Here is a 15,162-nt window from a genome sequence, read left to right as displayed (position 1 = left end):
ATTCCGCTCTTCTAAATCATCATTCCAAGCTCGTGAATAACATCAATAAGCATCCATAACGTCCAAAGACCTGAAACAAATAAACATTCTTGAAGAACCAATGTGCACACAATATTTAAACTAAACCAAACTAGTTAACATGATATGATACATAAAATATGCCGGACTATCATTTACCAATCTTTTTATAGAGCTAAAAAACCGGAACTCTGGTTAAACCATTACACACTTTAATGGTTGGGGTTAATGAAAACTCGGCCGCTTACATTGCAATGACAAGATAAAAATTACGTTTTTCAATTTTAGTGAAACCGTGCAAGCTATTTTAGTTTTAGGCTTTTAGCAACGAGGAGTTTACGATTATCCTCATCGGTTTTCACTCGTGTCATTCCTTTCTTCATCCAAACATATCCGTACGTGACACCCGCCAAAGCTTACGTCAGCCGTCCCGCCGGCCAACTGTTACAAGTCGGCTCCGGCGTAGATTAATCAAGTGTCGATCTTTCCACAATTTAATTTCTTTAAATACAAATCTTGTTTAATATATCGTTCTTTACTGTTCAGAGTTTATCGTTGATTGTGAAATTTAAAACCCTAAGTTTCATTCATAGGTGCTCAGCATACTTATATTACCATTTTCCAGTTTGTTAATCAAGTTTTTTATATAAAAAAAATTGCATAATAAGCTGTCCAGTTACAGGCTGCGTTGCATTCTTGTTGCATTTATAATCAAGGTTGTATTTTTGTGGTGGAAACAATTATGAATGGTTTTGTGTTTTCGGTATCGGTCAATGATGTTATATTTGATTAATTGGACAGATTGGAAGGAAGCAATGGTTTACTCATCATCCTATTTTCAGTTGGTAACTTCAATTTACTTCTACAAATTTTTAGTTTTCAATTGGGGATAGAAACACCACACCTGGAAGTGTGCACCAGTGTGCGTGCCACTTTTACGGGCCGTGTAAAAGTGTCACATCTACAGGCCATATGATTTGCATCTCATACAGCCTGTATGACCATAATCCTCCTGTCAGCCCATATGACGCATCAGTGTTGTCTGAATAGTGTGTCAATGGTGTTCCTTTGGACACGGCCTTTCTAGTAACAGGCCTATGTATTTATAAATAATATGATATTGGTGCTGGTGTTGTTTTTAGTGGTCATGGGATGGTTGTGACACCTAGGATGATTATATGGATAACAAGAACTAAAAAGGACCTTTTAGCATAGTTATCAAATGCGATAAGCGCTCGAAAGCGTTGAGGCTGGGTCTAGTGCCGAGGCGATAAGCGCAAAAAAAACGCCCGATTTTGAAAAAAAAGCGCACTTTAAAAAAACAAAAATTTTAACTTAAATAGAACATCTTATGAAGAACACATACATTCATTCTTCAAATAGTTTATAAAACAACCAAAAACCAAAATCCAAAATCCAAAACAAGAAGTAGTACCAAGTTTATTATAAGAAACAAAGAACAAAAAATGCAGAGTAAAGAAAGAAATCCGAATTTAGGTTTTTTAAGTACAAAGCTAACCTGTAACTAACCTGTAAATTCTTAGTTTATTGATGATTTTGTGTTCTATAATATTGATTGTGGAACCCCTTAAATAGTTTAGTGTTAGGGACTCCTAGAGAATAGGAACAGATTATTAAAGGGAATTTAATACGCATGGGGAGGTTTGGGAAAATAAGACTGCGCCTTAAATATCTGCTGCATGCTAATCGCAATTAATGCGCCTAGCGCTTTAAATGCGCTTAAGCGCAAAAAGCGCACGCTTTTAATAACTATGCCTTTTAGATAACTTTGACTTTTCAATTGAGCCACTCGTGTTTTTTATTGCTTTTGTGAAGTTTCGAGTCCTTTTTTGCAGTTAAAGAGTTCTTGAATGATTTTGTGTAAAAAAAGGTTTGATCTTTTGGCAAACAGTTCATATCTTAGTGCTTCATTTTAGCAGGAATGTGTCACTGGGTGCTCCTACACACATTTCTGTGTGTGAATTTATAATTACTGATCAGTTATTCATTTATGTGGTATTTGTACAAGTGCAATATTGTGGAATCTGTTATTTTAACTTGTCATACATATATATTTGTGTTTTATACCAACATTTTCATTCTGGTTGCAGTCTGCTTTTAAGGGACTTTATTGCTCTACGTATAAAGATCCAACTAAGACGCATTTAGAACATAGTAAGTGGTCTTATGTTATTCATCAACACTGTTTTCTTGAAGTTATAAAGCAATTTACAGTTGATATAAGCACCAATGGGGTTTAACTGAAATCATATAACTAGGTTGATGTTTTGTGCAGATGGTATTCAGAACCATGTATTCTTTAGTAAAACCATAATCCCCTACAAATCTCAATGTTTTCTTCACACACGAGAAAGGCTAGCCAGCATGTCTGCAATTTATAAATTACCTAACCAAAATAAAAAATCAAGACCTGTAATCGTTAGATCTGAAATTGCTGGTACCGGGTCACCCGAAACATCCTATCAATTATCAGGTTCTACTCATCTTAACTTCTAAATTTTAAACTTGCCATTTATTTCTCTTATTAATGATTATTATTTATATTTTAAAACTGTAGAAATCCAGTTGGTCTCAAAAATCAGAGGAATTTGTTTCTACACGGTTACATCCTTCGTTGCCATATTTCTGTTTGTGGCCATGGTGGTGGGCCATCCGTTTGTGCTCTTACGGGATCGATACCAAAGGAATTTTCATAACTTTATTGCTAAAATTTGGGCATCTATGACAATCGCTCCATTTTTTAGATTAAAGATTCAGGGTTATGAGAATCTACCTCCAAAAGATTCTCCAGCTGTTTATGTGTCCAACCACCAAAGCTTTTTGGACATGTATACCCTTCTAACGTTAGGCAGGAACTTCAAATTTGTCAGCAAGACTGCAATTTTCCTCTACCCCGTTGTCGGGTGGGCCATGTTCTTGTTAGGCACTATTCCTCTGAAACGTATGGACCGAAAGAGCCAACTGGTATCTAGATTATGATTATCTAATATATCCAATTTTGCTGTTTTTTTTCAAACTTATGAAGTATTTTGAACTATTTTGTTAAATGTAGCAAACTCTTAAACGATGCATGGAACTTGTAAAAGCTGGCGGGTCTGTTTTCTTTTTTCCAGAGGGTACGCGAAGTAGGGATGGAAGTTTAGGCACCTTCAAGGTGAGCTTGTTTTTTATCATAGATTTTAAATATGGAGAAATTAAATAAACACGTTTTGGTTTTTTGTAGAAAGGTGCATTTAGTATTGCTGCAAAAACTGGAGTTCCTGTCGTTCCAATCACTCTTGTGGGGACGGGTAATATTATGCCTGCAGGGATGGAAGGTACACTAAACGCGGGAACTGTTAAAATTGTCATTCACCAGCCCGTTGTAGGAGATAATCCTGATATATTATGCAGCAAGGTTAGAAATGTAATTGCGGATGAACTCGATCGCCTTGGTTGACTGTACTGTATATGGAAGAAATTTTGTTAGTTTTACTTGCCGTCTATTAATTTGTTTGCATAATGTTTCGTTTTTCGTTACTGTTTTATTTACCTGTGAGCATTTTAAGTTAAACTATAGTAGGTCACTTGGAAGTTTACTTGTATTTTGCTTATAAGTATAGTCCACCGGCAAGTTATAGACAAGGTATCGACCTTTTAACATATTCTGAAAGAAAAAAAAAATGACAGCATACATTATAGTTGAGATGATAGAAGGAGAGGGTGATGTTAAATGTTTTTGTCGTTTGTCTTTTCATTAATTTTGTGGGTCATATTTTCAGATTTTAGTGCATTTATTGTTAAGATTGTGCAAGGGGAATGCACACACCACGGCCCATATGGTCATACAGGTAGTATGAAAGATGAAAACTGGTTATACGAGTTATATGACTTGTTAGACCAACACAAAAATGACTTATGTGACAACAGACACCACTGACAAGGTCATACAACCCGTATGACCATTTTCTTCTATGAAGACATCATATGGTGTATCTATAGTTAGTGGTTGTCTGGTATTACACAACTGCATGAAAGTGTAAGCATATTGGTGTAAACTACATTGAGTTTGAGACAAGCTTGGTTCATGGATGAATTTACAAGCTTGCGCCCGGCTATTATAATTAGTTATAATATGTATGTTATAATCCAAGAAGATGAGAAAATGGATGGAAGTTCACATGATTCAAAAAGCAAACCCCATTGGTTTTGGCTGTCATTATATTTACATTAACCAAACAAAACAATCCCCAAACCCAAACCCAGCCTCAAACCATAAACATTATTTCCACATGAAACTAAACAACCAAAAGCCAGAGCTCACAACCACACCCTTCACTTTTTACTACCTTTCTTCTTTCTCCAAAACAATCTTTTCAGAATCCCACCACCACTGTTAATCTTCTTGTTCGGTACAACGGACAAAAAGTTCACCAAAGCTTCTTCATCTTTTTCATCTTTCACTCCCTTTACACTTACAAACATCGGCGGAGACATAAAAACCACAGGTTTTGAATTCCCATCCAATATTGCTGGTGACGTGACAGTACGAGAAATCCCTTTCGGTTTCTGAGACCGCGGTGCTCCTGAGGGGTCCTCGGTAATCATTTTGTCAAGTAGCGAGACACGCTGGTTGCTGTTTTTGTTGGATGAGGGCGATGTGGTGATTTCACAAGTGTTGGATAAAGACGTGTCTATGGGTAGAGAAGCCATTGCCTTTAACTGTTTCCCAAGGTTAACAATGGTTTCTTGACATTCAGCTAACTTATGTGACGCTGCTGTTAGTTCTTGTGCCTGCTTAATCAAGTCATTAGATGTCATGATAATCATAAAACTTGAATACTATGAGTCGGTAAAAATACTTACACTTGAAAGGGTTGTCTCATTGTCATTTTCTGTCAAACTGAAATAAAACACCATTTAAGTACTTACACAAGTTACAATATTTGTTTATAACCTTATATATTAAATAAATCATAGATAAAGATAATACCTTTTTTGCTCTTCCAAATATTTAGTTTCTTGATGAGCTTCATTGGGGTGTTTTTCAATATCTTTCGCCTTCATATCTACTTCTGTTTGGTCTTCAATGGTTTCCTTTTGTTCGTTTGGAACACTCTTTAATTCATGAAGCTGAACAATTAAAGACGCACACTTGGCGCTCTCGGACTGGAGTTTACCTTCCAATTCTTTATTAGCTGATTCAAGATTTGCCATGTCATCTTTCAATTTTCTAACTTCTTCCCTCACATTTGGTTCCAAGTGGAAAATCTTATTTCTTATGTTCCCAGAAGCAGCCATAGGCCAACCTGGTACCTGGTCTTTTGAAAAAGTCAACTTATCTGCTTCCGACAAGTGGGCCCCACCTTCTACCTCACTCTCGCTTCGAGTTTCATCCCACTCAAACTGCTTCTTGATTTCATCCTTCATGCTACTCACATCTTGAAGTGAAAAACAATGATTGACTATCCATGTCAAAGAAGAAGTCAACCCTTTGACTAAATCCTCCACACCAACCTTCCCATTTACCAACTTATTACAAATCTGAAGAAATTCTTCCAAAATTGCCCTCAGTTCAGATGTTTTCCACTGAAACACATGAACAGTGTACCCTGTTGGTGTTTCCGATACATCGTCATTCTTCTCAGATAATCTGATCCCTTCAATAAGTTCAACGAGTTTCTGTATTGATTTGTTGATTTCATCAACACTGTAGCCATTTGCGTCTTTATTATTGATTGCCACGTCACTATTGCAGTTATCTTTTTCCGCCAAAACGATTTTGATATCATCTGCAAATGGTTTGTCAACCGAAACCAGAGCCAACTTTTCCATCTCAACAAAGTCATCCATCAAACCTATATCTGAAGCTCCAACTGTATTGTATGACGGTGCCCAAGATCCCGCCATGCTGACTTTTTCATCACTGCCTATGTCAGATGTTTGACTTTTTGACAATTCGATTGTTTTCTGGTGAAGGAACTCTTTAAGAAGCTTGTTCTCTTCTTCAAATGAAATTAACTGCTCAGTCAAGAAGCTGATCTTTTTATTATAGTCGGTTGACTCCATTGGAAAAGGGTTTGACCTTCTTCTATTAACTTCAGCTACGTTCTTCATCTTTGCCATGTCAGCAGGGCCGGGAAGGCGTTTCTGAACAAGCAGGCGTAATCTTTGAGCTTCTGTTTCCAGTTTTGCGATTTTCTTGACACTTTCTATATACTGTTTGTGTGCCATATCAGACGTTCTGCGGTTAAACTCCCTTTCTTCATTTCTGATCTCGAGCTCTTTTTCTAACACTTGGATTTCATAACCTAGAGAAGCGTTTTCTCTTTGTGTTGACTCGAGTTGACTCATGGCAGCTCGAAGATCATAATCCAACTGAGCCCTCACCAAGTGTTGCTCGTCAATAATCTTTTCTTTTACTGAAAGTGTGCTACTTAGTTGAGTGTTCTCCAAACCTAGTTTTGAAACTTTCTTATTGGATTCTGCTAGTTTTTCTTCTAAAATTATTATTCTTTTTTCGTATTCTCTTGATGTTTTCATCACAGCATCATGAATCCGTTTTTCCTGTTCTTCGCGAACAAAACGCAGCTGCTGCATACACTCGTCCAATGCTGAGTCAGCACCACTCTGTTGTGTAGCTTTCCCTAATTCTTGCTTCAGTGCTAAAACTTGTGTTTCAGATTTTTCCCATTCTGTATGGTAGATATATTTTTTAATTAATATAAATGTAAAATCTAATTTAAACATATTACAAATAACCAGGGGTGTGCAGAAAACCGAACTAACCGACCCACAACCAAATTAACGAATGAAATCAAACCAATATAACCGAAGTACCGAACTGTACCAAAAACCAGCAGGGGTCGGTTTAATGATTAACAAGGTTTCCATAACCACCAAAACTAAACCAAACCAATTAAATTTTTTATTTTTTTTTAATATTATAGATTTTATGTATTTTTTAGTGAAATATAATATACTAATATATACAAATGTCTAATAACAATTCATTCCATTGTTAAAATCTTTCAAGCCCATACTTTCAGGCTCAAATAATGCCCGATATTATATTGTTTTTAAGTTAGTTTTAGCTAGGTCCAAATTCACAGTTTTCAAAACCGATTAACCAAAACCGACATCTTGGTTATGGTTATAGCTATGGTTTTGGGCCAAAACCGACCAATGCATAATCCTAAAAATAACCTTGAATGGCTTCTTTGGCAATGTTTGTCTGCTTCTTTGCAATTTCATCTTTAGCATTAATCTCAGCTACTGCAGCCAAAAGCTTTTCATCCAAAATTTCCAAATCTCTCTCCATTTCCACTTTATCAGCCTGCAATATGTGAACTCAAAAGTCAAAGTTTGACATTGAAACACAAAAAAGTCAAAGAAAATGATGATATGTCTACCTCATCTTCATTCCCCCTGTTAACTTTATCAGCTGCAATCATTGTTTTTTCAGTGGATTTTTTCTTCCAAATCCATGCTTTGTTTTCCATCACTTAACAAAACCTTAAAGTCAAAAATGCATGATGAATAACTTAAATTATAGACAATCTGCCCCACTCAAGAAAAAGACATACAATGAACTTATTGTCAAGAAAATAACCTAATCTACCTCCAGTAAAAACTTATTTAAAATATATCATGCTTTTATCAACAAACACTAGGAGTGGGCAATAACCGAACCGAAATTAACCAATAATTGAATTAAGGTGAAATCGGTTATCATTTATTTTTTATACCCTCGGTTAACCAAAATTAACCAAACCATTCATATTTTCATATATTTCTAGTTTTTATACCTTCATTTCATGTATATATACCTCCATTTTATTTATTTACATCAACATTTCATGATACATTCAATTTCATGTATATTTTTAAGTAAATTTTTTTGCCCAACTTTGATTATGATTATTAACCGAAATTAACTGAAACCGGAAAACTAAACGAATAAACCGAACCGATTAACCGAAAACCGATTGGTTAATCGACTGAGGCTAATAACCGAACCAAACTGAACCGAGAACACCCCTAACTAAAAATTGGGGATTTCCATTCTTAGGTGAAAACTTCAATGCAAGTGGATCTATAATAATAAAGATGATACTAGTCTTTCAGGAGATCATAAATTTGGTACCTTACTATGCATGCATCTCAGTAAGCTTCAAGCAACTAGCAGAATAAGCTTTGATTCCACTGCAAAAGCCATAGAAACAATATAAATCTGAAATTAGTTTTCAAATCTTCTGTAAGATATTCTTAAAACAGACATGACTACAAACAAAACAAATCAAAGTAATAATAATAATCAAACAGAAACGACAAAACACTAGAAACAAACAGTTGAGTTGAGTTCATGGAGAAGAGAGAGAAACAATATGTAACAAACACAGTACATAAATAGCAACTGAAATCAGTTCCAAAGAAGATAGATTAAAGCCGTTGATTAGCTACTGAAACTAACAGAAAAGTGCAATAATAGTAAAAAAAAAAAAAAAACTTAATAACAATAATAAAAAATATAGTAAGGAGTACATACATGGAAAGAAAAGGAAAACATTATATTATGTTGGATGAATCTTGAATTAATTAAAATGAAAGTGAAAGTTAAAAAAGAAGAAGAGATAAGTGAGGTAGTAATATTATTAAATTATTTAGTGAAGTTGGAAGGAGAAAAAAGGTTGCAGAGAGAAGTGAGAAGATGGCAGAAATGGAGGAGAAAAGGTCACACCTGATTTCAAGAAAATGAAGGCTTACACGTACGGACATATAATATAATAATAAATACTAGTAAATGAAAGTTGGTTTTTCTTTTTCCAATGTTATTAAATGGGAAACGTACATTTCTTTTTCACACACTAAATTCTAACTTGACTTGTTTATTTGAAGCTTATTAGTGATTAGGCTATGTGGAATATATAATATGAGTGTGAGTGTGTTACGTTGGCTTATTTGCCGTTACAATACACCCTTTGTAACCCTGTGTTGGTGAGTGGGGTGCGAACACCTTCTTTTTCTTTGTGAGTGTTAGTGATGATGACACCCAATTCGTTATTTCTTAGCTTATTAGATGATGACACCCAATTCGTTATATAATTTATAGTATAATAGTATAGTTTATTTAAAAACTACAATTCCCTTCTTAAATGAATCTGAGAGAGATGCGCATTGTGTTGTATATTTAAAATATAGAATATTTTTGTAGATGTTCATTTTAGCTTCTTTTTTTTCAAAGTTGGAGACAGATAAGCTAAGCTTCTTTTAGCCCTTTGTTATCCATGCTGGTCTTAATTATTTGATCAAGTTTGAATGCGAAATTTGCTAAAGTTTGAATGTAAGTTTAGAGTCAAATGGTATTTGTGTAATATGTAATGGTGTTAGATAGTTATGGTAGTTACCATTAATCAATTTATATAATCATCAAGTGGTTATATAACCGTTGGGTAGTTAAATAACCATTAGATGCCGATGTAAACAAAAAGGGAGTGTCTTTGGTTCTATTAATACAAAGTCATTTTTAGGGTTAATCCTTTGTTCTTCTTCTCCGTCCTTGTTTCGTTCTTCTATGTCCTTGTTTTGTTCTTGAATGTATGTTTGTTGCAATTGTTTCTTGGGTCCTACAGTGCAATCATAGCTAAGGCTCAAACCAAGATAATTGTATTTATTCGTCAATCAAGAACTTCAGTGACGGTTAATGGGGTTCAACGAGAAAAGAACTACCAAATCGAGTGGCAATATCAGAGTCAGTTCATTGCAAGTTTCAAACATCAAACGATTTTGGTGTTGGGATAATTGACAGATTCAAAGAAATAGGAACAAAATTTGTTCTCGTTTTGGGAAGTCGAGCATTATTGAGGATGATTGGATTCCTGGTATCTAGTTCGAATACGCATGAGGCGTTGAAGTATTTACATATTTTGTTAAGTTGCGAGTCATGAGGGCTTGAGGTGGTTGTTGGTTCCTCGATCAAGTATTTACATTCGTTATTTTATAGAGCCTATGATCAATAATGGTTCTTAATAAGTATTTACATTTGTTGTTATTTTATACAAAATACCATAATTACAATCATTTCTAATAGCTTACACCAAATGCAATATTCAATTTATATTATAAAGAAACTAGTTTTTTATCTGGCGTGTTGCGTTGGGTAGGTTGGTAAAACTCAGACGGTAAGTATTGAGCTGGTAAGTCGACGTCAATTCGGTCGGTTTCGGTTATGTGCGTTATTCTACCGGAATTAAAACCAACTATAAAACAAAAAAAATTATAAAAATTTAGGCGGACCAACGTGGTGACGTCGGTCACTAAAACTCGAACGTTGATAAAACTCGACCGTTGTCGATCCCGATCGTTGATGTGGTGAGTCTACAAGAATTCATTCGGTTCCTCTCACGTTTGTTATGATACCTTAACTAAAAAATAAAAAAATTGGCGTCCGGTCGGTTTTTATTACATTCGTTTCGGTAACTGAACTAAAAAAAAAGCAAAATTTACGGACTAGTTCGGTGCCGCCAAGTGGCCCAATTATATGACACTTGCGGCACCAAACTTGCTATTTGTTATATAGTAGTGACTAGGTTAGAATCACGCGTGATACACGGGTTGAATAAATTATATTTTGATTATAATAATGAATATCAAGATTTGTAAAGTCGAATAAATTACAAATTACAAAAGAAAAAAAATCATGATATAGTTATCTAAAAAATATAAAAAAAAATAAATATGATTGTACATGCCTAGCTAGCTAGTGATACCTGAATTATATAAGAAAATAATATCATTAATCAAATATTTGATTCATAAATAGTATAAAAAAAAATGTATTAACATGTTTTTCATATAAAGTCTTTCGGGATACATCACTACCTTAAAGAAACTTGGTCCTATTCAAAAAGTTTGTAGTGGTCTGTCTGCTTATGCTAGTAACATCAAATTATACAGTTTTGATTTACAAACAAAATATGAGAAACTATCAAAAAGATGATCAGATGATTATGATAAATGGAAAACTCAATATATTCTTATCAAAAAAGTTACTTATGCTAAACTATAAAGTACATATGATTATCCATAAATGAATACATCTATTTATTTTACTTAAATACTCTTTACAAGAAATAATGTACGTTAACTTTGCAGATAAGTTAGTTACACAAATAAGAAGTAATACATAGATTTGTAACACCGTTTTGTTTATGATATAAAAAAGAAAAATGATTACACAGTTCATCAGTCATATCAACAAAGTAGACATGTTCTACAGATGCATCATTATCGGTTCTCAAAATTAGTCATAAACGTAACAATTACATCGAATTTATTAAGTTTAAAAGTCTGTAACACCGTTTTGTTTATGATATAAAAAAGAAAAATGATTACACAGTTCATCAGTCATATCAACAAAGTAGACATGTTCTACAGATGCATCATTATCGGTTCTCAAAATTAGTCATAAACGTAACAATTACATCGAATTTATTAAGTTTAAAAGTCTCATCAACTCTTTCCCCAATTTGAAAATTACATTGGAACCCTATGGGTTCAAAGATCTATTAATATGAGCAAATTTAACATAATCATTAATAAAAACACATATATAGTGATAGAAATTAGAAAATACTATTTAACAAATTCAATAGTATTGTAAAAAATTTAAGACGTTAACCTAGATTATTCAACCAAAATCAAACAAATAAACAAATCATAAACCTTAGAGGTTTATTATCGAGTTTTGGAGAAATCATGAAGTATTTACAGATAAATCGACGTAATTGAGATTTGATATATGGAATATCTTGAGATTATGTGATTGATTTCTGATTCTCCAAATAAGATTTCAAACTGCAATTTTTTGTGTCTGATATGATTTAGGGAGAAAGTCACTTACGGCATATATGATTTAGGGAGGCACGAAAAGTTAGCATGAGTGATAAATTAAATGGAAATTAATATAATTTTTTTTATAACAAAGGGTTGGTTCCATCTACCAATTTTAATTATTTTTTTTAAAGAAAAAGAGTTTTAGTGACTGAAAATAAAAACTTGCAAAATGGCGCAGATATATACATATATACTCTCTTTCACAACATTTGATTATATTTTATGTATGATGTATAAGTGTGTATGTGATTCTTAAAATTTTCTACTTCAAAATTAGTTTTGAACTGGACATTTGTATATATAATATGATCAATTATAAAGATTACTTTCATGTTGAAATGATAAAAACGAACACTGATTCTTTAAGCTAAGTCATTTAATCTTGTTTTTTAAATAATAATGATGATAATGATTCGTGAAAAAATAACATGCGCTCATGTGAGTCATGTCTGGTGAAGGTACTTCAATTCTTAAAGTCTAAAAAATTACAATAATATTATATTACAATGTTAAACCATTATTATTAGTTATTGTTATTACTTACTAAATAATTAGTTCATAATATGAGAGACATATTTAAAGAAAGTGTCAATTACAAAACTATTTACCAACTATGATTATCCTTTATTTAATAATTGAACAAAAACTTGTCAAGTGGTATAAATATGGTACAATTAGGTGTCAAATGGCACAAATGAGTTTTTTTTATTATAATAGTAGATAATGTGTGATGATAAGATAATTAAGATATAAAATAGGATGTCACGTGTTCAAGGGCAAAAATTCCGTCCTTTGGAGAAAGAAAAAATGAAACAGGTAGAAGAAAGAAAGGAATTATTCATGTTAGCATTTATACTTCGAATATATCTTTTAACTAATATACCCTGTTTTAAATATTCGTAATGATGATTAATTTGATCGGCAGATATTATTAGCCCTTCCTTTAGGTTTGTGTTATCTTAAATTCGGTCCCACACCCACACTAGAGATAAGTTTGGCTTTCTTTTCATAGTAGTTGCTTGCATAGTTGTATTAGTGTCTTTTTCTTCGTTTTTAATTAAATATTTATACATATATGAATTGTTCCATAGGCATGTAACAAACTGAACGTTTAGTGGGCTATTCGTGAATTGTTTGGTTAGAAGTTCGTTTATGTTCATTCATTTAATAAATGAACGAACATGAACAAAAAGTTTATGTTCATTTAATTAAACTAACGAACATGAATGTTTCATTTGTTCATTTATATACGTGAACATTTATGTTCAGCTTTTTATGAAACTTAGGATGAATCATTTACTTAATGTTTTATATTTGTTCGTTTGTGTTCATTTACGTTCTATTATTTTCACTTATGTTTGCGAACTGTTCATTTATATTTTAATGAACAAACATGAACATATTTATTTTTTAAACGAACGAACATGGACACAAATATTTGTCCAATTAAGTGTTCCGTGACGGTTTTTATGTTCGTTTTAAGTTAAATGAACGAACACGAACATATGTCAATTCTTAACAAGACTAGAATCAAGCATGAATTGTGTCGATACATACTAATTACTAAACATGAAACAAAATTTTGATATAAAAGAAGTGAGTGTGACATAAAATCAGCACGAAAAAAATTAAGTGGGTTGGGTTTGGATTAATCTATCAACTTGAAATGGACATGTTTATAATAATGGAATATTGGATTTTAATAATCCCTATTAAATGGTATTGGCTGATAATAATCCCTATTCGTTTTATCGCCACTGGCGGTCCCAAATTCAAAAAAGTTGGCCCCCAATGGTCCCCCCGTTAAAAATGACTTAGCGGCGTTATAGTTTTTTCTGAATTTCAAACCACTGTTTTAGGGCTTTTGATCATTAGAAGGATACGAGTCGATTGGTGTAAAACTTGGTTTGAAATAGTGCTTCAAAATGACGAAACAATGCTTCAATTCAGGTGTATGAACTTACAATTAACCAAAATCAAGTCGTTTGGATAATTGTTTCGAGCTAAATTTTACACCAATTGACTCGTATCCTCATAACGATCAAAATCCCTAAAACATTGGTTTGAAATTAGGAAAAACTATAACGCTGTTAAGTCATTTTTAATGGGGGACCATTGGGGGCCAACTTTTTTGAATTTGAGACTGCCAATGGCGATAAAACAAATAGGGATTATTATCGGCCAATACCATTTAGTTGGGATTATTAAAATCCAATACTCCTATAATAATTAAAAGTACATTATATTATAAATAATAACGTAACATTGACTTCTTAATAAATTTCGACCCATATTATAAATAGAGGGTTGCATACTTGCATTAGGTCTGTTAGTGCATGAACAAGGATCTATCCTGATCTGTAAAAGGGCCAGTTTCCGGTCTGTTGTTGTAGTAACAAAGGACCATGTCTGAGGTTTGTAGTCACCTAGACCATTTTACTCTGACCCCCACGAGTTCAACGAATAGGGTAGAAACCCCCCCCCCCCAAATTGTTTTCAGGTTGTGGAAATCGAGGCTAGGAGGCAAGACATGACCGTTGGCAACGGTCATTTGATCGTTATTCATTAAATATAACTAGCTAGTGCTGTCGCGATGCGGTGGCGCACTTACTTGAACTTGGCCGGTATAACTTCTTTGTGACACCGAAAATAAATCCAAAGCATAATTTTGTAAATGCCCAAAACAGTATCGGCATACGTAAACTTATAATTAAAGCGGCACGAATTAAGTTGGTATCGGTAAGGTTTCTTACGGCACTGGCACTAACCCAAAAAAAAAATTAGTAAACACCCAAATTAGTAGTAGCGGCAAACCGACACTCATATAGCATGATATAAAAAATTTAACATATTTAAAACAACGTTGACCGGGACGGTAAAACCCAAGCGTTGAGACGACACGTCAACGCGAATTCGATTGTACCAGTACCGGAACGAACCCAAAAAATAAATTCAATAAATTAACATATTAAAAAAAATTATCATCTAAAGAAAAACCTTTCAGTTTATAAAAGCAAGTCTACCGTCAGAAACTAAAAATGTTGAAGTTGTGTTTAAATTTGGATTCAAAATCTGCCAAACAATGATAAATTGATAGTGATACTAAAATGCACTTGCTCACTTGGACAGTTGGAGACTTGCTCTGCAGGCCCATATAATAGGATGGACTGAATCAAATTTGGGCTCCCAACCTTTTCCTTTATCTTCTATCTTTTTATTAACATTTTCACATTACAATTGGCAAATTTT

At 33.4% G+C, this 15,162-nt stretch overlaps 2 protein-coding genes across 3 annotated transcripts; one reads left to right on the top strand and one right to left on the bottom strand.

Annotated features, from left to right (window-relative positions):
* The first annotated feature begins 366 nt into the window (after window positions 1–366).
* Window positions 367–4,084, top strand: LOC143554705 (1-acyl-sn-glycerol-3-phosphate acyltransferase BAT2, chloroplastic-like). Of its 2 annotated transcripts, none has more exons than XM_077044400.1 (7): window positions 367–493; window positions 820–863; window positions 2,130–2,193; window positions 2,315–2,512; window positions 2,597–3,003; window positions 3,092–3,193; window positions 3,263–4,084. In XM_077044400.1, exons 2-7 carry the CDS (start codon window positions 834–836, stop codon window positions 3,476–3,478), a joined length of 1,017 nt encoding a protein of 338 aa, XP_076900515.1. In that variant the 5' UTR covers window positions 367–493; window positions 820–833; the 3' UTR covers window positions 3,479–4,084. The 2 variants fall into 2 exon arrangements, with proteins under 2 accessions (XP_076900515.1, XP_076900516.1); XM_077044401.1 differs by having other exon boundaries at window positions 3,267–3,428.
* Window positions 4,085–4,176: 92 nt separating this feature from the next.
* Window positions 4,177–8,746, bottom strand: LOC143554704 (filament-like plant protein 7). Its single transcript, XM_077044399.1, has 7 exons — window positions 8,567–8,746; window positions 8,165–8,223; window positions 7,431–7,533; window positions 7,225–7,354; window positions 5,012–6,713; window positions 4,885–4,921; window positions 4,177–4,812 (listed from the first exon to the last, which is right to left on the bottom strand). Exons 3-7 carry the CDS (start codon window positions 7,518–7,520, stop codon window positions 4,354–4,356), a joined length of 2,418 nt encoding a protein of 805 aa, XP_076900514.1. The 5' UTR covers window positions 7,521–7,533; window positions 8,165–8,223; window positions 8,567–8,746; the 3' UTR covers window positions 4,177–4,353.
* Between the last annotated feature and the right edge of the window lie 6,416 nt (window positions 8,747–15,162).

Source organism: Bidens hawaiensis, unplaced genomic scaffold (genome assembly GCF_021521415.1).
Source record: "Bidens hawaiensis isolate Kalapana, Puna unplaced genomic scaffold, B.hawaiensis_p1.1 tig00017795_1, whole genome shotgun sequence".
NCBI classification, from domain to species: domain Eukaryota; kingdom Viridiplantae; phylum Streptophyta; class Magnoliopsida; order Asterales; family Asteraceae; genus Bidens; species Bidens hawaiensis.
This window is presented reverse-complemented; position numbering and strand designations above follow the sequence as displayed.